The following is a 24,088-nucleotide window of genomic DNA, read 5'->3' on the forward strand; positions in this document are numbered from 1 at the left end:
ACATCCCCTCACTCGTACATTTATCTTTCTACATTTTTGATGGACATGGCCATAATTTTACATACAAATAGAAGAAATTTAGAAGAAGAAAAAGAACAGAAGTGGAAAAGACAACTGAAATCGGTAGCAAGTGGTTATTATTAACAAACATACATGAAATCTTACACGAAAAAAAATAAAGGAATACTCCAAGCAGAGCAAGTTTCAGACTTCTCAGAAAGAGATGAATGACCATCAGCAGCTTGGTGCCCAACTGACATTATGAACAAGTGGAAACTTCACAATCTATGAACGCAAAGCCTAGGTGACTCTCAAGAATCAATCACAAAACTGGAAAAACAAACCCCTAACCTGAAAAACCTCTATCAATCACAACTATGTCAAACAATGGTAATGATGCTGGGAGAAGAGAAAATATTATCCCAGACAAGCAACAACACACCATCGCCGCCTGAAAAATGAGAAAGAAATTTATTGCTGCCACGTCTTCATCTCTTTCTGCTGCCGCCGCTCATGCTGATGGAGCTGACTTTCATTGGGGTTGCAACAACTAGTGGTGCCTCAGGAGAATCAGTAACTGCATATTTATCATGCATGAAGCGACTATCAATGATAGATTCATCCTTGGGGACGATCTTGTAGCAGTAGCAACTCTTCAAACCTTCTTGGTTATGGTAGCACGAGTGAGCACTGTTCTTCACTTGCTGAAAGTTCCATATGACACTGAACTTGCCAACAGTGGCCACCAAGTGACGCTCCTGTTTTCCATTTTCGGTAACCTGAAAAATAAAAATCGTGTCAAAACGCGCTCCATGATCAGAAAACTCATTCCTAAGCTATAAAAGGAAAATTACCAAGTATTCATCCATAGTAAATACAATGGCAGAAGCTACAATTTAGTCCTGCAGATCACAAGCTAATAAAAACATTGGGAGACCTAAATAGAAAATGAATCTTCTACACAGTCCTCATGCAAGTGACTTCAGTGAAAAGATGAAAGTACCAACTGGGCACAACTTCAGAACAAAGATGACAAGCCCAAAAACTCATCTACCCCCAAAAGTGACACCATCCAAGGTAAAGTCTATATGTACACTAGTTTTTTCAAAATCATTAAACCAGACCAGTTTTTCAACGTTTCATCGTGCCCACGGAGAATCTCATACTATATATATCTAAAGTTCCCTAAGTCATAACATCTGAAATATAATTTTCGGCTACTCACAATTTAGCACTAACATTAAGGAGAATCAATGAGCAGGTACAAAAACAAAGTTAATATGAAAACTTACCCATGAGAATTGACCTCCGTGGAATTTATTATCAGCGCCAGCAGAATGAGAATGCAAAGGAAGTAGCTTCAACAATCTCGGAGCAGGGATTTTGTTTCCCATGCGACCTTCGAAACCAGTCTTTGTTTTGCCATCCTTCCCAGTAAACAAGGTACAAATAAGAATCAAATAAGTGTCAGTTGTACCCAATATCCATTTCCCATCAAAAGTAACATCCACATGAGTAATGGGTGAACCAAGTCCTGGAAATGCCGTTTTTGCTTGACGCATAGAAGTAGTCGAATACAAACGTATCTTCCCATCAATAGACCCAACGACAATTGAGCCATCACCAGTAGTTGCAAAACACTGAAAATTAGTCCCTCTTGAGAACTGATGCCCTTCACTCCAATGCAAAACAGGTGTATTTGCATTTGCAACATTCTGAACCATCCCTTTTCTGTCACGCATATCCCATCGACATAGCCTATTATCATCCAAACCCAAAAACGTCGATTCTGAGGGATCTAACTGTGACCCTTTGGTATCATTAGTTATATCTCTCATGGTGATATCAACTCCATCTTTATCGAATTTCCATCCAGTGACGATCTTCCCTGTCTCAATATCCAACTGATGTAGACCAGTTGCATGAGGTTTTCCTTCAGTATTAGGACTCATAAGAAGCATATTAGTTTCAGCCCTCATTAGAAGAGCCTTCTTAGGTGTCAAATACGCAGAGCTCGACGACCCAATCCTCGAACTCGAATTCCCACCACCACTATCAAATTTCACATAAACCCCTTTCCCATGAATCCCATGACTATAATTCTTGACAACCTGAATACCAGAATTATTCACAAGAAAACTGTTATCCAACGCGCCCAATGCCAAGCTCTGAATACCACCCCCACCAGCATTTGCTTCTTCTTCAAATTCCTCCATCAGATCTTGATTACTCCTATCAGAAACATAACTATTACTAGGTAAACTATCTTCAGCATTTTCCCAAGCTGAATCATCGGCTACTTCTGGTTTAGCCCAACCCATAAAATCTTTCCCATATACTTTAACGTTATTTTCTTCAGTAGCTTCAAACCCATAAACATTCTCATACAAACAATCATGAAATTCAGATAAAAAACTTCTAAAACTTTCATTATCAAAGAATTTCACAGCCCAAACACCATCACTAACAAAATCAACACGACACTGATCACCAAACGGTTTCAATTGTAATTCTGTACCAACTTTTGCTTTAATTTTTGAACCAATTTTCAAAACCCAAATCCCTTCTTCCTCATCATCATCTTCATCATATGATTTAACAAATGAGTAAGTAGTAAGTTTTTCTGATGTGATCCATTTAGAATTAGGCGTATTACCTCCGATATGAAGATACAGTTTGACTGAGTTCTTGGAATAGGCTTTTTTATTAGACGAAGAAGAGTACTTCAATTTTAGGGCTTTGAGTTTCTCATCAATCTCATCAATTGGTTTCTTTGTTCCTGAAGAAGTTGAAGAAGAGTTCTTTTGTTCAATTTCTTCTTCTTCTTCATGTTCTTCTTCGACATCTTCGTAGTTTTCATCTGAATCTGAATCTGAAATCTCCAATTCTTCACGACTTGATGCAGCACCCATGGCTACTATCACGATTCAAGTACACAAGAGAGAGTTGTTATCAGGAAATGACAGAGGGAGAAGTTATTTTGATTTCTGGGAAATAGATCTAGGAACCCTAGGGCCGTGTTTGGGAGCTTTGACTACATAAAGCTTAGCTAGGGAATTTTTTTCTCTAACCTGAGCAGGATTATTTCAAGATGTATTAATAAAGATGATGTTTGTCTTTCCGTTATATCCATCACGGGTTTATCATGTATTATGTTTGTCTCTCCATATTTTAAATCTGTATTTTTATAAAATAATTATGTATTATGGATAAAATTGTCGGAGAAAAAAATAAAAACATAACAATAAAGTTAAAAAAATTGAAAATATTTTGATTAATTAAAATAACTACCTCTATAACCGTCTAACCCAGACAAGGATATTGGTATCCTGGCTATTTCGGAGAATAGCATAACCTTGCTTTTTTAGCTTCCTAAAATCAAAGAAGATTTAGTTGTTCATATCCTAGACTAGAATTATAACAAGACAAACATAATTTAAATGTATTTTCTTGATAACCCAACCTAGGATAGGCATTTCCAAGGGGCCAAACACGACCTAGATGTTTTTATAATTCGGGTTTAAGAGGTATAGATTAGTGAAAAATACTATAACCCCCTGCTATATGGGTTCAACACATAGAAACCCAACAAAATGGATCCTTCATTGTCAACTCCATTCTTTCACATTTTGATATTTCTAGGCCCAGAACTTTAATTTTTAGGGCTTGATAATAAAGTGACATTTTCATAATGTCAAATTTACCCTTTTCAATATATACAAGAGAAAAATCATAAGATCCATTCATTTCTTCATTTTCTTTCTCTCTCATCTCTCTCGCTCGGTTGCAGGTTGCAGAGAAAAAAGTTTCAGGGTTTGCTCTCTTTCTCAGACGAAGAAACAGGCCGAGAACACGATTTCTAATCGAAATTTCCAGTGAGTAATTATTTTATAACTTAGATCTGACCTTTACAAAAAAAGATCCTGATTATCTAAACATAAATTCGAAATCAACATCAATTATTCTTCGGAGATTCAATGAAAATTCATCAGCAGGAACTGAATATGAAGATTCTCGTAGAAAATCAAATCGAACAGTTAAAATTTCAATTCAATCGGTTGATTTCGTAATCTGATTTCATTTTTTCTGCAGAGATTTCGTTCTAATTTAGTTTTCTGTTTGAAGATTCATATAAAGTTTCTAGGTTTATATTTCTTTCATTGATTTCATTTGCTTTTTTAGATCTGGAAGAATGATAGTAAATCATCTGCGTGTTTGTTATTAGAAGAAGAAGATCTGTTAGAAACGATGATAAATCGAAATTTTATTCTCGGTGTTTTGGAATTTTGGTGCATTTTTGGAGTTCATCCTGATTATGATGTAGTTATTTAGAGATTTGAATGGATTTGATTCAATAGATAAAATAGTTGAGCATCAAATAATCTATGAATTCGAATCAGTCAAATATTATTTCAATTTTATTTTGAATCTGAAATTAAAGCTTGTGAATCTCAAGTTAAGGTTTCATCATCTCTTCTCAGTCTCCATTCAAGTCAGAAGTCTTCTATAATCTAATTAGTTATTGTTTCATCTCTTTCATTTTTTTCAAGGTTTTTTTAAGTTGGGATTTCCTCTTCTTTGTTGTTTTTCATGTATGTAATGATGTTTTAAACCTTAGGACTTACTTATTGTGCAGGTTCAACAATGGAACTATGAAGATCTTCAACAACAACAGAAATAAAGAAGATAACAACTAATCGTCATTCACAGGTGATTCAAAATCTGATTCTTCTTTTGCTTTGGAAACAACTAATGAAGAAGTTGTTAATAGTAATAATTTTCATCTGGAGATTCGGTATCACCAACATCTGAAAATTCTGTTTTTGAGTTCTAAATGTTTGATGAATTGCTTCTGTTGTTTGGTTTTATTGATGTTGTTTAATTTTTGTAATTTAAGGATACGAAATGTAGATGAAGTATTTGGATCTGGCATTTAGTATGTTTATTTACATATTCTCAGTTTTTACTAAACAAAATTGTTACAAAATGTGAAGAAGGACACACAAAACCTTTTTTGAGATCTTTACTTCTTTCAATTGCTAATAAACCCAGTATGTCCATCCTTCCATGTAATGAAGTTTTCTACACTTCCTTGATGCAGAACAACTTTGGGTACTGGAATCTGTACCTGGAGATGTAAATCCTGAAGAGAGTGATGGAGAAGTTGAGAAGGTTTTCCAGACCTTGCAAAGTTTACCCTCAGAAATCCCATCAAGAAAGTAAGAGTTATTCTCCTTCATTTTGTTGTACTTATGTATACTACAGTTTTCATTTGTGCAATTGGGAAGTTGATATATACATTCATCTACACTACCATATATATGGATCCACTGTAAAGGTGGACGACTTTTGGAGTTCATGAACTGCCAGTGAACAACACATTTGGAAGTGTTTTCTTCTTTCATGGAAAATCATACCTTCGAAAGAGAATTGACGTTAGTAGATCAACTATCTAACATGTCATATTATGTTTCTAAAACTCAGGTGGCTTGTAGATTACATGATGGAGCTTGGGTTCTTCAAATCACTTTCCCAGTGGGTTGGCAATAACCTTATGAAATCTGGGGACCATGAAACATGGGCTTTTGATCTCCAAGGTGCTGTTGATATGTTCAATTCATACATGTATGCCCGATTATCCTCATTAATCTGCTGGTATTAGCTCCTGTTTGTGCTTTATTATGGATGTGTAACTCTCAGTTACACAAGCTAAGTGGATGTGTAACATCTAGTTACACAAGCTAAATATATGTGTAACTTTTAGTTACACATGCTAATTAGATGTGTAACTTTTACTTACACATACTGATTGAATACAACAGCTGAAGGTTTTTAATGCTTCGAAACAACTTATTCATGATTAAACCTAGGTAGTACTTGTCATCTTGTATAAGAACTCCAATTTGAATGATTCAGGTTTCAGTTGGTGATATTGTGGTGACTCCAATTTGAATCAATCAATTTATTCCAATTTGTTCTTTTGAAGCTACTTCAGGTAACGTTTTTGTTTTGATTCAATATGATTGACTCATTTAATAGTTCTATTTTCTTATTTAGTTTGATTAGGTTTTGATTCTTGTTTTGGTTGTTCTATTCAGGTCAGAGCAGAAAAATATAATTTTTCTGGAATCAATGAATTTTGAATCTAGGTACGTTTAGATTGTTGTTATTACTGTTGATGTTGTTGTTTTAGGTTCAATTTCTTGGTAATACTAGTTGAATCCAATCATCTAAAAACAATGAACTCTCATGATTACAATGGATTCAGTTATTGACTTGTATCTGTAGATGATAAGATGAAATCTGATTGTTAAAACATCTGTAGATGTTGGGACTTACACATGCTTGTTTAGTTAGTTGATTATACATGCTTGTTTTATGACTTTTGGAGGCTAGCAGTATTGCTTTTGCATCTAGACTAGTTTGTGTATACAATGATTAGTTTGGATGATATTTTTATGTTTCTTTTACAGGAAAATCAACACTTGTGGTGGTGTTGATGGTGGAGGTGCAGGTTTTGGAGGAGGATGAGGAGGCAGTGGTGGTACTGGATCAGATTTGGAAGATAATTTGTATTTGGAGTTAGTGGTGGTGTTTTGGTATGAAGCTGAGAGGTTTGGTATGGATGTTAGAGCTGTGTTAGACATTGTAAGTTGGATCTACTTTACATTCTGCTTGTCTTAGTGGTGGTGTTTTGGTATGGATGTGTAATTTTTAGTTACACAAGCCAAATAGAAGTGTAAATTTCAGTTACACATGCTAATTAGATGTGTAACTTCTAGTTACACATGCTAATTAGATGTGTAACTTCTAGTTACACAAGCTAAATAGATGTGTAATTTCTAGTTACACATGCTAATTAGATGTGTAACCTTTACTTACACATACTTTGCTTTAGGTAACTTAGGCTTGCAAGTTCATGATAAATGGCATATTCCATATGCAGGTGTAACTCCTAGTTACATAAGCCATATGCATGTGTATCTCCTAGTTACACATGTTATATGCATGTGTAACTCTCAGTTACACAATTCAGATGCATGTGTAACTACTAGTTACTCTAGTCAGATGCTTGTGAAACTGAATATACATTGTTGTATGTACTGTTCATTTTGATCTTATAAATACTGATTGCTTGTTGTTATATTTCAGGTTTCAGATAACTTCATAAAAGCTAATTGCTTAAACGTGGTAATGATCTCGCTGGAACTGGAGTTGACGTTGAATACACAAGTCAGATGCATGTATAACTCTCAATTACACTAGATAGACACATATGTAACTCTCAATTACACTAGACAAATGTGTGTAAATTCTAGTTACACATGCTAAAAAATTGTTGTAAATGAATATTAAAGTAATACATGTATTTTTTTTTTGTGTTTTCTTTTTGATGTCTATTTTCTGCGTATATATACAAGTGTAACTTTGCATTACACATGTCACAAGGATGTGTAACTTTTGGTTACACTTGCCATATGCATGTGTAACTTCTATTTACACATTCGCAATGTACTTTAATAATTTCGGGCCTAGATTTAATAATTTCGGGCCTATATTTAAATTTTATTTAATTATGGACTTGACAATATACATAAGGGTATCAAGATCTTTTAATAATTCGGGACCTAGATTTAAACTTCTTTTAATTAAGGGTCTCATATTATGGGTTACCCATGGGTGGGGCCTGAGCATAATTTTCCCTATAGATTACTGGATACTGCCGGTTAATGAATAATTTGACGTTAGTTTTTATAGGGATTATAAAGGATAGGTGCACCGGGTATTGCATGTTAGCGTTGAAATGGCGATGGATTTTACTGAGTAATGTCGGTAGCGTATGATTAATGTCGGGTCGTCGGGGTTTAATCCGTTTTCTTAGGAGGTAAGGTTATGCATCGTACGTGTAAGTTGCGGGTGCATGATTTGACACGTGGTTGGAATAAGATTGTTATTTCTTTTAGTAAGAAAGGAAAATTCATTGACCAGTAACTATTTTTTTTTTATACGCGAAATCCGGACCCAGGTCCCTACCCGAACCCAGCCAGTTGGACTGGCCTCACTGTCAGTTCCAGAGTAATTATTTGTTTGATCCAATAGTTTTGCTTCGGTTTGGAACTTACGTTATTATGTACCGGTGTACATCTTGTTTGAGTAATATCGTTGAATGTTTGTGTCTGTATAACTGTTTGTTTTTTTTAAAAGACGAAGGCCTTCAAAAAGGTTAATGGTCCTCCTCAACTGTTGGTAAAAGCCAGACAGGAGGGGTAGATCAGTACATGGTAGAATTGTTGTTTTTAGCCCATTGAGCAATCTCATGAGCTACAGAATTACAATAACGAGGTTGGAAAGTAAAGATACATGCAACTAACTTAGAAGAAAAAAACTGAATGTCTTTAAAGATAGCATCAGTACGCGAGTTCCCCTCGAAATTCCTAGCTGAAAATTGGTCGATAAGGGACTTTGCATCACTTGATGTGAGTTAGACGTTCCTCCAAAGCTTTCTTCAGAACCGCCCAGATGGCTCTTGCTTCAGCTTCTTCAGCAGAAAGAACTTCAAACACTAAGGATGCACAAAATGTTTCTTTTCTTGTGAAATCTCGCATCACATACCCTGCACCATTTGCTTCAGAGATAATATCAAAGGCACCATCAGTATTGCATTTCATCCAACCAAAAGAGGGAGGCATCCATTTATCACAAATACTGACAGAGATAGAAGTAGAAACAGGCAGACTAGTCTTCCCAGTGAGGAGCATAGCTCTGGCTCTAGCAAGGACAGAAGTATGGTTTTCCCTAGTGTTTTGAAAGATGAAATTGTTTCTACTAGTCCAAAAAGACCATAAAATGGCCACAAAAAGACATTGATCATCCTCAAGGAGTTTAGATTGAGGTTCAATTAACCAAAAAAGAATCCAATCAATAAAAGACTTATTTTGGAAAAACTGAGTGTTTATGTTGAAATCAGAATTGAACCAGACTCTGCTAGCAAAGGGACAAGGGACCAAAGCATGCATAATAGTTTCCTGAGTGAAAAAGCGAGGGTACCCAAATATACCTCAAGCTAAAACTTTTCCTACCTATAAGTCCTTTCTCCGGAAGTGATTTTCTATGGACTGAGTCGAGACAATACAACTAATCGGTTCACACTTCGTGTGATCGTCTACGGATACGAGACCGAGACAATACAACAACGAAGTATGTTTACTTGATACAAAGGTTCAGACTTAACCAAACACAATAGGATTGCTTATCAAGTAAATATGAATTAACGTTTGTGCGATTTACTTTAATTATAATAAAAAATTATAATGCGGAAATATAAAGTAAATGACATAGCAAGATTTTGTTAACGAGGAAACCACAAATGCAGAAAACCCCGGGACCTTGTCCAGAATTGAATACTCTCAGGATTAAGCCGCTACACAAAATTACACCAACTTCTTATAGTTGAGACAAAGCAACTAAACCTATAGTTCACCTAGTTCCGTCTGTATTCCCACGCCTCCAACTTATAAATAAGTCACGTACTTGGAACAATTCCTTTGGTTCGTATTCCAAACAGTAAAGGAACAACAAATCTGTTTGGTATCAACTCTATTCAACCAAGTGATATGAGTCGTACAAAGGCTCTTCCGTTTATCTTAATATAAACTCCTTCATCAGGTCCTTAGATCTATCTTATGTTCAATTACCGAAGTAATCGTTTAAGATTAAGCCAACAACACTTTTGATCCATAGAATTGTGTTTATCTCAATTAATCAATCCAACTACCACAAGGATAAACCTATTATTAATTGGATCCTCTTCTACCAAAACAAGTATTGTGCACACCAAAGATTATAAAACCCAAGTCAGATCTTCAATATCTTCTTTTTCTTTAAATCTTCTTAAATCTTCAATAAAAACCTACACACAATCACTTGAATCTCTTGTGATCAATCACGCACAGAACGGAGTCTGTTAACAATGGATTATCACAAGATCGTCTTTAGAACTAACAACAGTCTAAAGATCCCTGTCGAAACTCTGAACTAGTTTGAGTGAATCTTATATCAGAAGAGAAGATTCTCAAGAATAAACAAACTAGGTGCAATCAGTTTTCAACCACCGTTAGTCAATCAAATCAATCGAAAACAAAAGATAAACCGCAATTATCTAGTTTCCGACCAACGGTACACGCTAGAGCTTCTCAATCCCAAAGTAGACTTTAAACTGAGCGGCCGTAAGAGATTTCGCCTAATTAGGTTACTCTCCTTTCCGAATAGGCGGCTGCACCAGTAACAACAACAAAAGAGGAAGTCTGTTGTTACGAAGGATTAGTTTGCTAGAAAGAAAAACTTCAAGTATTTATAGACAAGGAAGTTTGTACACCAAGGAATTTCCAAAACCGAAAATATTCTCAAGATATTCATTAAAGCACAAATTCGGTTTTCATAATTCCTGGAAATTCCCTGTCCAAAAATAATGATCGAAATCTCTCGGAAAATCGAATTAGTAAATGCACATTACTAATTCTGGAATTTCCCTACAAAATGAAATTAATAACCTTAATTAAAAGATTCTTAACTTACTTAATGTTTCGATCCTGGGATTCTCCTCCCTTAGCCGTTAAGGAATATCTTTGAACAATTAAAGAAATAAACATTCATAACATATGTTCAAAGTATGTCGACATCCTTACTTTGTAAGTTCTCTTACACACTTACAACCTTGAAAACGATTTGCCACACTTCCAAACAAGTTTAGAATTGGTTCATCTGACTTTCATGAACTATGTGATTGATCAAACCAACATTCAATCACAATCATGGGTTTAAAGGTTCTACCAAAACAAGTTTCGGTTCTACCTCCATGTGAGTACTGTGCATAGTCACACTAGCTTTCCAAAATTCGGTTGACTAGGCACTAGGATCGGTTCCCCACATATATATGGTATCTAACTTATATGTGTTGCACATGTCCATATGATCGGTTCCCCTTTGCCTAAAAACGTATTGCACATGTCCATAGGATCGGTTCCCCTTTCTGCTATAAACCTTGTTGCACCCCATACAAGGATCGGTTCCCCTTTGTGATGCACTGCACCTCTTACTAGGATCGGTTCCCCTTTCCCATATTTGGTCAGACAAAATACAAACCCGATTATACCATCTCAGGTGATTACTTAAGATCGGTTTCACTAACAAAAGTCATATCAATACATAAGTCAGGCCTTTGTGAATAGTTCTACCAAGAACACAAAAAAGTTGTGAGCGGTTATACTCAATCACATATATTGGTTGTTCATAAGACATGCAATGAATAACAAAACCAATAACACCTGGCAATTTCCTTTTCGGTTCACAAACAAGTTTATGAACTTACTTCCTTGGAACACATGTAAACATTGTTCCCTAGGATGAAATCCTCACCTCATACCCATACATAATCACAATAGCATTCAAATGATTATGGCGATGTCTTATCTACAAAGTTTAATGGTTAAGCAATAAACCTCATATTGTATTCCTTAATACTATGTCTATCTAGAGTTCAAATATGCTTCGCGGTTATGTTTTTAATATGCACGACTTGAAAGATAGTTAGGGAATGGAACAGTTCAAGTCAAATATCACTAACCTCAAGTGGAAGGATGATTGTTTCCGTTGTAGCTCCTTGCTTCTTCACATCTTCAAGAATTCACAATACTTGTAATGCCTCATATCCTAATACTTTCAAGATAACTTATACGAAGTTGACTCTAGTACATAATCAAGCGACTCTTAATATGAGTTTTGATTCACTAAAATATGACAACCAAACTTAACATACCAACGCTTGGAGGGTTCAACCGAGCCATGCTCTAACACTGAGGATCAGAAAACCTAGGACAATCCACGCTATGCATAGGCATTCTAGTGTGAAGGATAGTTCTGGAGGGAAAAGCATTCCTAGCTGCTCTCCATAAAAAAACTTGAATTCTGTAAGGAACTCTAACTTCCAAATACGCTTCCAAAGGTTTTTACAAGGGGAAGGCCTAAGGCCTCTGAGACCCAAGTAGGCAGATTTAGAAGAAAACTTGAGGATAATATTAAGGGAATAGTGATAATCTTCAGGACAGAAGCATTATCAAAGTGGGTGTTAAGTCGAGATACATCCCAACTTCTAGATTGAGGATCAATAAAATAAGACACTTTAATACTAGGATCAGGTGGAACTAGAGGGTTGGGTGTAGCAGAACCCAAGGTAGGTATCCATTTATCACACCATGGGTCAATAAATTGACCATCCCCAACAATCCAAGAGATGAAAGGCTTGATTATTTCCTTGATGGCATGAAGACACTTCCAAGTCCAAGAGCACTTACCAGTACACTTGGCATTCAAGAAATCAGTTATATGAAAGTATCTAGCCTTAAGAACAGTGGCCAATAAGCAATTAGGATTCTCCAGGCATTCCTAGCCAGCATAGCCAGATTATTTAACTCAGCCTTCCTAAAACCCAAACCCCCTTCAACTTTAGGGGAGCATAAAATTTCCCAACCAAGCAGGTGCAACTTTCTATCTTTTGGGTATAAGGTTTCCCCCCACCAGAATTTGCAAAGGTGGGAGTCCATTTGTTTACAAAGATGTTTAGGGATAAGAAAGGCTCCCATTTGAAAAAGGGGGATGGCATGGCCAATGTGCTTAATTAGAGTAGTCCTAGCAGCTTGGGATAGGAGCTTATGAAGCCAGATAGACATTCTGGCATCAACAGGTTGGAGAATACCCATGTGAGTTTGGATGTTAGAGGCTTGAAACACAATAGGAGTGCCAAGATATTTTTCTCCTAAATCCCTGCTGGAAATTTCTAGAATATTGGCCAAAAGGGCTTTCCTATGTTCAAGAATCTTCCTGCTAAACAAAATGCCAGATTTTTCAAAATTTATTTATTGCCCAGAGGCTAGACAATACTTTTGGAGATAGTCTTTAATGACTTGAAAATTCTGAGTAGTAGCTTTAGAAAATAAGAGAGAGTCATCAGCAAACAAAAGGTGAGTCATTTCAGGGGCATCTTTATAAACTTTGATGCCTTCTAAAATACCCTTTTTTTGAAGACTATCAATGTAGGAGGATAGAGCTTCAGAGCAAATGATGTAAAGATAGGGAGAAAGGGGGTCTCCCTGTCTGAGACCTCTTTCAGGCTGGAAAAAACCAGTTGGGCTCCCATTAAAAAGGACAGAGTAGGAGACATAGGACACACACTGGTTTATGAGCTTAACCCAGTGGTTAGACAGACCCATTTTAGTTAAAACCTTCTCTAGAAAATCCCATTCAAGCTTATCATAAACTTTAGACATATCATGTTTGATGGAAGCTATGCCTTCTGAAAAAGTGGGGGTACAACAACCACACCCAATATTTCTCTTAGAAATCTATATGGAAAAACTCCAATATACTCTCTAGAGAATCAACGAGACAGTCAGACTCAATCTAGATAAAAAGTATATCAAAGAGTTTATATCTCAATCTCTCGATTTGATATATACTCAAGCAAATAGAAATCTGCGAGTCTTTATCAAATACTAGAGAGATAACTTGGATGGTACCAAAGACCAATATCCAAGTGTCAATCAATTTAAATCAACAACCAAAAGGACGGATATTCTAATTGATTGAACAACGCACAACCTGTGATATTTCAATTATATAACAAAATATAATGCGGAAAATAAATAACACAGACACCAGAATTTTGTTAACGAGGAAACCGCAAATGCAGAAAAACCCCGGGATCTAGTCCAGATTGAACACACACTGTATTAAGCCGCTACAGACACTAGCCTACTCCAAATTAACTACAGTCTAGACTGTAGTTGAACCCCAATTAATCTCCCACTGATCCAAGGTACAATTATGCTCCTACGTCTCTGATCCCAGCAGGATACTACGTACTTGATTCCCTTAGCTGATCTCACCCACAACTAAGAGTTGCTATGACCCAAAGTCGAAGACTTTAATAAACAAATCTGTATCACACAGAAAAGTCTACGGTAATAGATAAATCCGTCTCCCACGAATATACCTACGAGTTTTGTTCCGTCTTTTGATAAATCAAGGTGAACAGGAACCAATTGATTAACCGGACTTATATTCCCGAAGAACAGCCTAGTATTATCAATCACCTCACAATAATCCTAATCGACGCAGCGAAAAAAGATATTGTGGAATCACAAACGATGAGACGAAGTGTTTGTGATTTCTTTTATATCTTGCCTATCGGAGATATCAATCTCAAGCCAATTATTACAATTGTACTCGTACGATAGAAACAACAAGATCATATCACACATCTATGAGAAAGTAGTATCGGTCTGGCTTCAGAATCTCAATGAAGTCTTTAAGTCGTTAACCTGGTTTTGAAGAAGAAACCAAAGGTTAAAGGAGAATCGACTGTAGCTTAGCACAACTAGTATCACACAAAAGGTGTGGGGATTAGGTTTCCCAGTTTCTAGAGTTCTCCCTTATATAGTCTTTCAAATCAGGGTTTGCAATCAATGTTAGCTTGGTAACAAAGCATTCAATATTCACCGTTAGATGAAAACCTGATTTAGATTCAAGCTAATATATTTCAACCGTTAGATCGAAAACTAGCTTGTTACACACAAATGAAATGCACGTTTCTAGGCTTGTGTAACCGTACCCAAACTTGTACATTTGTTGGTTCAACAATAGTCAACCAAATTGTTAGCCATATGATCACTTTCATATCAACCATATTCTTCTTCACCATAACTAGTTCAAGTGACTCAAATGAACTAGTTAGAGAGTTGTTCAATTCCAAAGAAATCTTATGTAACTACACAAGACACAATTGAAACAAAAACGATTTGATTCACTCGAATCGGTTCATGAACTATATACCCACGGTTTGCATTTGCATTCCTTAGTTTATATAAGAATAAGTTCACAAACATCGTTTTTAGATATAACCTACTCAAGTTCGCAGACTTAAGTTCCCGGACGGAGTTCACAAACTCCAGCAGAAATTCTCGGAACAAGAACTTCCGCCAGTTCGCGGACTGAGTTCGCGGACTTGGCTCACGCCACCATGCCGGTTCTCTTAATCAACAAAGTTCGCAAACTTCGGTTCAAGGAATAAGGACTTATACATATTTGTGTTTACAAAACAATGCTTATATCCTCCAATGGTTATACAATCTAAACTCTCATTTCAATCATTGGAACATTCTTAGAGAACGTTGATATTCTATAGTTGTTATTCACAAACTATTTTTCGTCAAAGTAAGAAATTTCCAAAGTGATTGAAACTTGTCATGACTTTCGTCACTAGGTAAAGATGAACTTGGTTAAAGAGAAAGCTTACCAACACATATTTCGACAAATAGATAGGAGAGATTAACTCGGCTCGAAATAGCAAATGTGTATAATCTAAGTCTATATAGCAAAACGACTTTTGTCTCAAGATAGGAGATAAATAGACTTTTGAGTGATAGATAAGTTCAAGTATCCACATACCTTTTATTCGATGAAGATCCACCGGTTCCTTGAGTAGTCCTTCGTCTTGTATGATGATTTCCATGGAGTTATTGAGCTCAAGTAAACTTTCTATCCTAGTACGAGACCTTAGCTATAGTATACTAGAAATCCAGACTTATAGTTTTGATTACTAACATTGACAAACATGCTTGAGATAGCAACGCATGCGAGTTCGACCGAGCAATGCTCTAACACCTTCAACTTTGTCATTATGGTTGACAACATATATGGCCTCATTGGCAAGCAGAATATTATCAGAAATACTCCTCTTAGGAATAAAGGCACTTTGATTTTGGGAAATTATATTGTTCATAAAAGGTTTGAGTCTACTAGCCAGAGTTTTTGAAAGAATTTTATAAATAAAGTTACAGAGCCCTATTGGCCTGTATTGAGTAGCGAGTTCAGCAAGAGGGACTTTAGGAATGAGAGCAATATTAGTATGGTTAAAGACCTTAGCAATATTCCCTATTCTGAAACAGGTTTGTGCCATATCAATGACAACATCTCCCACAATATCCCAATATTTTTGGTAAAAAAGACGAGTAAAACCATCTGGTCCAGGACCCCCCCCCCCCCCCCCACACACACACACATTTGGAAAACAACATTCTTTATTTCCTCTGGAGTAAGAGGCATATTTAACAAAGCATTATTTTCTTCAGAAAATTTAATAGGAAGGTCAGCAGGAATTTCATCTTGAAACTGCTGAGGGTGGGAAGAATAAAGGCTTTTGAAATAATCTATGAAAGAATTTCCAATACTATCTCTATCAGTTAGAATAGTATTCAAGGAGTTCTTAATCCAACTAATGGCATTTATTTTTCTCCTAAAGAGAGTTACTCTATGGAAATAGGGAGAATTTCTGTCACCTTCCATGAGCCAGACCTCCCTAGATTTATCTTTCCAATATAGCTCTTCTAAATTATAAAGGTACTCAAGTCTAGCTTTTAGTCTAGCAGTATTATTGGTATCAGTTGGGTTAGAGAGTTGGAGATCAACTAAGTATTTTCTAGTGGTAGATATATTAGTTTGAATATTACCAAAAGAAGATTTATTCCAATCTCTTAAACCTTTCTTAGTACTCAATAATTTAGCTTTGAGCTTGTAGGCAGGGGAGCCTACCACATTGAAAGACCAAGAGTTAGCAATGATGTCTCTGCAGGTAGGATCCTCAATCCACATATCCATAAAATGGAAAGGTCTAGGCACACAAACATCCTCATAATTAAAACCTATATGCATTGGGCAATGATCAGAAGAGTCCCTAGGGAGATTGTTGACACAAAGTTTAGGACAAAGTTCCTCAGCAGTTTGGTTTATTAGACATCTATCTAATCTTTTGAGAATTAAATGAGGACCTTGTTGCATATTAGACCAAGTAAATCTAGGTCCAGAGAAACTAGGATCATGCAAGTTAAATACAAAACAGAGATTTCTAAGGTTTTCAAAATTAGGATCATCAACTTCTAAGCCACCATTTTTATCCTCAGTACCTAAGAGGGCATTAAAATCTCGTATGAAGAAAACAGGTTCATTAGAGCGAGCATTAGGTTGCTGACATTGTTGTTCCCAAAAGGCTTGTCTAAGACTACTATTAGGTTCACCATACATGAAGTGGATATGACAGGTCTTAGAATGAATGATGTCAGTAGATGTAACATAAATACCCCTCATACTGGATGAAACAATGTTGAGATAAACTTCCTTCTTCCAGGCAAGAGCAAGACCACCACTTCTACCAATACTAGGGATGTTAAAGGTACATGGGTAACCCATATTTTTAAGTTTCCTGGCTTCCATATCTTTGTTCATTTTTGTTTCAGAGAGAAAAATAATTTCTGGGTGGACATTCCTACACAGTAGACTAAGTTCCTTGTTAGCAGATTTCTTTCCAAATCCTCTAATGTTCCAAGCAATCAGGTTGATGTTATTAACAGGGAAGGGGTTTGTAGTATTATTTGCAGTATCAATTAAAGGGTTTGGTTGAGATTGATTTACCTGAGTGGTAGAGTCAGATCCACCACCAAGAGAAGCACTGATATCTTCACCACTTTGAGAAGCATTTTGGGAATAATCGAGACTAGAAGTAGCAGCATTGGGAAGAAAATTATTGCGGACACCATTGTTGTTTGGGGAATTGTCAGCAAGTACATTATATCTCCCAAAGGAATTGATCGCTGGTTGATTATTGAGAGAACAAGAAGAAAGGTCGATGGCTGGTAAATCCCCCAATTTGGTAATTGGAGGACACAATTGAGCATAATCAGGTCCAGTAGTGTCATGTTCTTCAGGGATAACCACAATGCTTGCAAAATTAGAATTAGCTTTTGTACGTTTCCTCAAATCAGCCCTGGGGTTAATCTTCCTTTTGTGATTTGCTAGAGCATCCTGTTCAGTTGAGTTAAATGCTCCTCTAGTGATGATTGGGTTGGTATTTGGGACAGCAGCAGTCTTGAACCTTCTTGATGAGTTGGTAGTACGAATCGGACCACTAGGAGTTGGCTCAAGACTAGAAATAGAGTCTTCAATAGTAACGTTTTGAGTGTTAACCTGCTTGAGAATGATTGGTAAGCCATTCTCCAGATGAGTCAAATGTTGTTGAACAAGAACAACATCAAAGATCTTCAGAGCAGTGGATCTGTTAACAAAAGGACCCATCTGAAAAGTGTTTGATAAGCTCTTCTGAGTAGTATTTTCCTTTCTCTGATCAATATCCTTTGCTTTTCCTTTGTTACACATTTCAAGAGCATGAGACTCTATTTGAGTTTCTGGTACAGTTTCAGTTTGTTGCATGATGGTATCTTTAATAGCAGCAGAGGAGGAGTCTACTTGCTTGGTTACCGTTGGAGGAGGCATCATTAACCTTGAGACGGCAGGGAGAACATACTTGCTGCAAGAAGCTTCAATTTCTTTAATTTTCTTCTGTTTTAAATTCCAAGCTGGACAGTTTTGATCTTTATGATCAAGGATGCGACAAGAGGTGCATAAATATCTTGGAACTATGATGTGTCTACATTCAATCAGAAATTGTTGGGTTCTACCGCTGGTAAAGAGAGGGATGCCTATTGGTAAAGCTTTCTGGACTGGGATTCTAATGCACACTTTGAAATTCTTATTTAAAGGGTGTTTTCCAAAAGGATTTTGAGCTTCAATCAATTCCCCCATGCTGAGAGTAAGTTTCTGGAGATCTTCAAATTCTGTGCATTCATTTGGGATGTTGCACAGAATGAACCACAAGATTTCTTCATCAAACAGGAGTTGATGGTTTGCAGGCCAACCTTCAACCTGTACCACTTTTAACACCATTAGGTATCCACAGACGAACCAAGGTTTCTGAGAATTGATTCTGTTGAAGTCCTCTTCTAATAAGAAACGAATAAGGACTTTATTTCGCTGACCATTAAAGGTGGTGATAGTAGGATGTTGAGCTAGAGGCCAATTATTGCATATGTAAAAACGAATTGAAGAAGTCGGAACCAATGTTTCACAGCATACATATCCCGCCATACACCATTTCCAGTTGGTATCAGCTTTAGCTAGAACAACTTTTTTGTCAATGAAAACTGGTTTGGCAAGTGACGATGGTAAAGTTAATTTCTCAGCCATTTGAGCAGACAGAGATTGAATATCTTGATCAATTTTTAGGGAGTTTTCTGAGGAACTTGAGGTTTCCATGAAATAATAGAGATTGATATATATGAAAGAGATTTGGTTGAGATCATTATTGCAGAAAATGAATATAAAATGCAGATGTAGAGAAAAGAATCTCTTGGTAGTACTATACTGGTATTGATCACATATAAAATGGATGAAGGAAAAGCAACAGAGATTTGTTTGTTTGTATGTTTGAACCTTAAAGAGGGAATGTGGGAGTTTTTGACTAGGATTTGAATAGATTTCAGGAGGAAATTGGTGTAACGTAGTAATCCCAATACTGCAAACACTGTGTTGGGGAAGGGGTTCATCATATGAGATGTCTTTGTCTATCCAAACTTTTTGGACGCCTTCAGATATGATATATACACGTGAGCCTGGTGGTGAGAGACCCGAGTGAGGACAAAGCCAATAATACATTATAGGTGTAGGATCAGAATCTCGCAGCTGCAACACTTCAGCGAAATTATTAACAACATAACACAACAATGTCGCAAAGCAATTTCAGAAACGACATAATAAACGACATCAACTTAATCATGAGAAAAATATGATGGACTTGCGAAAATTAGGAAGTGTGAGAGATTAATATTTGTAAGGTTGCGAGAATGTCGCAAGCCATATCCGAAAATAAAGGACAGATTAGATGTCATCCACTATGTAATTCCCTATAAATAGCCATTCAGTTGTAAAGGAAAAGGGGAGAGATCTTTTTAGAGGGAGGAATAAAAAACAATTAGGAGAGAGAAAATCAAGAGTGGTTGTTGTTCTTAATCCCTTTATCTTTTCTTGTAAGATTGTTCATAGATTCATCAATAAAATTAAGATTGTTAATCAAAAAATGAGTTGAATGATAATGCAATCTTGTGAGGGGTGTAGTGTAGGATTTACTGCAACTACATAATGGTGCTAGAAACAGGGATTGAAGATTGTTCTAGAAAAGTTGAAGATTAATATTGTGATTTATTAGAATTGAAAGTAATTAGTGAAAAAACTTACATAATCTCTTACAATTTGTTAGTATTGAAAGAATGGCTAGAAGGAAAAATGTATCAGAACAACCGACAACTGCTAGAAGAAGAACCAAAAGACTTGCTGGAAGGGAGAGAAGTGAAATGGGAGAATATACTAGAAGGAGAAATAATGGAGAAAATCAAGTTCAACCGCCAGTTCAGCAAACACCGGTACAAAATGGAACAATAGATTATGATAGAGTGAGTGTACACACTTGGCGATCAAATTCAGCAGAAGAAGTAGAAGAAGAGCAGCAAACCAGGAACCATAGACAGGTAGAGAGAAGTCAAGAAGAAGATGAAGGAATAATTCATGGAGATGAGGAAATTGGAGCGTTAGAAACGTTGAGACGAAGAATACATGAAGAAAGAAGAGCTGAGGCATAAGAACGTGCAAATCTAACAAGGCAAAATCACGAATTGAGGATGGAAAATATGAGACTACAGAGTAGAAGATCGAAAAGTACTACAAGATCATATTCAAGATCGACTAGAAGAGAGATGAGGCGAAACTCACCCACAGTTAATGCTGGAAATAATATTCGAGAAGAAATACCAAATCCTAATGAAGAACATCTCGAAGATAGAGAAAGGACTGATGATCGTTACGTTCCACAAAATGAGACTTTTGATGATAGGCAAAATGATATAAATAAAGATAATGGACAACGTCAGGGACGAAATAATCAAGAGGGCGAAGGGAATCGAGAGGAAGAAAGGAGAATTTTACATGAGAGAGAAGCTCAAAGAAATCAACAAACAATTGAAGAAGAAATTGAAAGACACTATGCTGAACAAGCACGTTTAACTCGCGAACGTGAAAGATTGAGAGCGGAAATGGAAGAACAAGAGCTGCAGGAGGCGATTCGCCGGAATAATCACGACAAACGAGAAAGAATGCGTACACAAAACCGGAATAACAGTAATCTCAATGAAGAGTATGATAGAGTATATAGGAGGGCTGAAAAACAACGAATGGAATTGATAACAAATGAACAAAATCATGGAGGGGAAAATGAGAGACATCATCATATGCGAATTCAAGATAAAGATGAGGAAGAGAATCGCAGGAGAAGACGAGATGAGGATGATGAAGAAGAAATGCAAAATTTCACGAGAGAAGAAAGACATGAACGCAGAAGAAGGGAGGCGAAATTAAATAGACCAATGGATCAAAATTTAGGCGCAAATGAAAAAATCTTAAAAGAATTGGAAGAAATGAGAGGAATGCTAAATAATAGAGGGGAAATAGGCAGAAGACAATTAGACGAAGCTATAGAAGAAGCTGCGAAAACTCCATTTACAAGAGAAGTACAACTAGGAGGAATACCCCCGAAATGCAATTTGCCTGCGTTAACCAACATCTTTGATGGAACAACTTGTGCAATTCAACACATCAAAGCCTATGTGAGATGCATGTTACAGTGGGAAAATCATGATGCCGTATTGTGCAAGTATTTTGCATCCAGTCTAACAAGAGAGGCGTTAAAATGGTTCGAAGGTCTACCAAAAAATACAATGACATCTTTCAATCATTTGCATACCATATTCTTGGGGGCATATATAAGTAACAATTCTTCGCGACCTGGTATTGAAGATGTGTTTGGATTAAAACAAAGGATTGACGAAAGTTTGAAGCATCTAACCAAAAGGTGGAGGACTATGTGTAGTGAGATGGCTGGCCGTGTGGATGAGAGATATCTTATCTTGTCATTTATCAATGTTATGTTCACAACCAATCTATTGTATGTCCAAATTTTCAGAGTCAAGAACATAATCACAATGACCGAACTGCGAGAACTTCAGGAAGAGTATATTTCTCTAGAGGAAAGGCAAAATGCGATGGAATCATACCCAGTTGCGAATACCAGTTCACAAGCAACGAATGCAAGCTTATTACCCAAACTAATAAACACAGTGGCGAGCACTTCGCAAGGACAACAAGTAAAGGTGACGGGCAACAATCAACAGAAACTGGTGGCTATGGGAAGCCGAGATCAAGAGAAGTATGAAAGAGAAAGAAATTTCTACAATCGTGGTGGAAATTACAAGATTCAAAGACTTGATTAGCCGCAAGAAACTTATGGAGTTCAGAGGCAAAAATATCATAGAGGATAGGGAAGCCACAATATAGTGTGGGAGGAGATCAAGATGCCACCTCTAAATGCAAGCGTGGAGAAAATATGGAAGCTATAATTTTTATGGAGAATATACCAACACCATGGAACATGGGAACTGAACCACCTCCAAGCAACAGAAGTCATGAGTTCTGTTCTTATCATCATTTCCATGGACATACTACAAATTATTGCAGAAATATAAAGAGAATTATTCTGAGAATGATAGATCAAGGAAAGCTAAACCACTTTCTGGTAGGACATCCACAATATCAACCATTGCCGCCGCCACCACTAGAGCATCACAGAGTAAACACGGTAAAAGAAAAGGAAACATTCTTCATAGAAGTTGGTGCAAAAGCAAAGAATCTATTCTGTCACTCTATCGTACATTCATACAAGACAATTGAAGATTTTCATGACAATGTTTTGAGTAGAGTGTTCGCAAGAGACAATGATGGAAGAGAAATTATGAATATTGCGAAAATCTCGCCGCTAGAGGAATGGCAGAAACATACTATTTCTTTTACCGCAGAAGAAGTCCCTGAAGGTGGAGAAGTACATGACAATCCATTAGTGGTAAAATTAGAAATTAATCCAAAACCTAAAGAAGATGAAGATGATGAACCGGAAGATTCATGGGCAATTAATAGAATTCTGATCGATACTGGAAGCTCTGTGAATATCTTATTCTATCATACTTATAAAACCATGGGAGGGAGAGATGATGATCTTATACCATCAACATATAAGATATATGGTTTTAATGGTACTGCCAACAAGCCTAAAGGGGAAGTTACTATGCGAATCCCATTGAAGGGGATATCTTCTGAAATCCTGTTCTGTGTCGTTGACATAAAATCACTCTACAATGCATTGATTGGACGGCCTTGGCTACATGGGATTCTAGGTGTAGCTTCAACTTTCCACCAGTGCATCAAGTTCCCTCACCCCAGCGGTGTACGAATCATAAAGGGAGATTGGGTTGAAGGAAAGAAATGTTACGAAACTGAGGTAGAATCCTGCGAAGGAAGAGCAACCAAGAAGGAAAGTTGGCGACACAAAATCAGAGAGACACAAAGAAGTGAGAGGTTGATGGTGGATGCCATCGAACAAAAAGAAGAAGAAATGTTGTGAGGCTGATGCTAGTTCATAGTAAGAAATTGTGAACAGTTTACTATCAATGAAGCAATAGCAGAGAATAACAAAGAGGCAAAGAATGACGAAAGTAATAAAAATAAGAAGTGTATGAATGATTGATTTGTTGCGACACTCTCGCAACAAATAAAATTCTCAAAAATACATTTTATTGAATGACAAAATTGAGATTGCGAAATGCAAATATAATATGATGATATACGAGAACTTCGCAGAGATAATAAATTCTACGAAAGACAATCATAGAACAATGACAAAAGAGAAAGGGGCGAACCTTTATGGCGTACACCCTAGTTCGTGAATAAAATTTCGCAAGAGGCAAATGTAAGACCTAAAGTACGTCATATAAGGGGGTACCTGTTGCATGGATCAGGAAAAGACTACACCGCCACCGGAACCCGAGTCATGGAGATTTGGGGTCAATAAAGCCCATCCGGGAGAGGCACCTTGGATTCTCAGCTTAAGCATATGACTTAGGTTGGGCGACTAATGTAATAAGGACTCTCCCAAGGAGTGCAGAATCTGACCAAGGCGCCAAGGTACACGGTTGAGTCAAGAGTGCCAGGGGAGTATGGAGCGTACCTTGCCATTCTTGACAAGTCTTGGCTTATACTGCACTCGTCC

The 24,088-nt window shown here is 36.8% G+C and overlaps 1 protein-coding gene and 2 long non-coding RNA genes across 5 annotated transcripts; 2 read left to right on the forward strand and 1 right to left on the reverse strand.

The window, feature by feature from the left end:
• Positions 1-102: 102 nt before the first annotated feature.
• On the reverse strand, positions 103-3,512 carry LOC113297699 (protein CYPRO4-like). Of its 2 annotated transcripts, XM_026546271.1 has the most exons (3): positions 3,498-3,512; positions 1,293-3,009; positions 103-779 (listed from the first exon to the last, which is right to left on the reverse strand). In XM_026546271.1, exons 2-3 carry the CDS (start codon positions 2,910-2,912, stop codon positions 489-491), a joined length of 1,911 nt encoding a protein of 636 aa, XP_026402056.1. In that variant the 5' UTR covers positions 2,913-3,009; positions 3,498-3,512; the 3' UTR covers positions 103-488. The 2 variants fall into 2 exon arrangements, with proteins under 2 accessions (XP_026402056.1, XP_026402048.1); XM_026546263.1 differs by lacking the exon at positions 3,498-3,512 and having other exon boundaries at positions 1,293-3,058.
• A 314-nt stretch (positions 3,513-3,826) lies between these two features.
• On the forward strand, positions 3,827-5,607 carry LOC113332142. Its single transcript, XR_003351355.1, has 4 exons — positions 3,827-3,875; positions 4,637-4,710; positions 5,102-5,219; positions 5,485-5,607. It is a non-coding gene; the product is annotated as an uncharacterized LOC113332142 (long non-coding RNA).
• A 286-nt stretch (positions 5,608-5,893) lies between these two features.
• Positions 5,894-7,214, forward strand: LOC113332153. 2 transcript variants are annotated; one of them, XR_003351358.1, is made up of 3 exons: positions 5,894-5,995; positions 6,474-6,648; positions 7,153-7,214. It is a non-coding gene; the product is annotated as an uncharacterized LOC113332153 (long non-coding RNA). The 2 variants fall into 2 exon arrangements; XR_003351360.1 differs by lacking the exon at positions 5,894-5,995 and adding an exon at positions 6,124-6,149.
• Positions 7,215-24,088: the final 16,874 nt, after the last annotated feature.

The sequence above is a fragment of the Papaver somniferum genome, chromosome 1 (assembly GCF_003573695.1).
Source record: "Papaver somniferum cultivar HN1 chromosome 1, ASM357369v1, whole genome shotgun sequence".
NCBI lineage: Eukaryota > Viridiplantae > Streptophyta > Magnoliopsida > Ranunculales > Papaveraceae > Papaver > Papaver somniferum.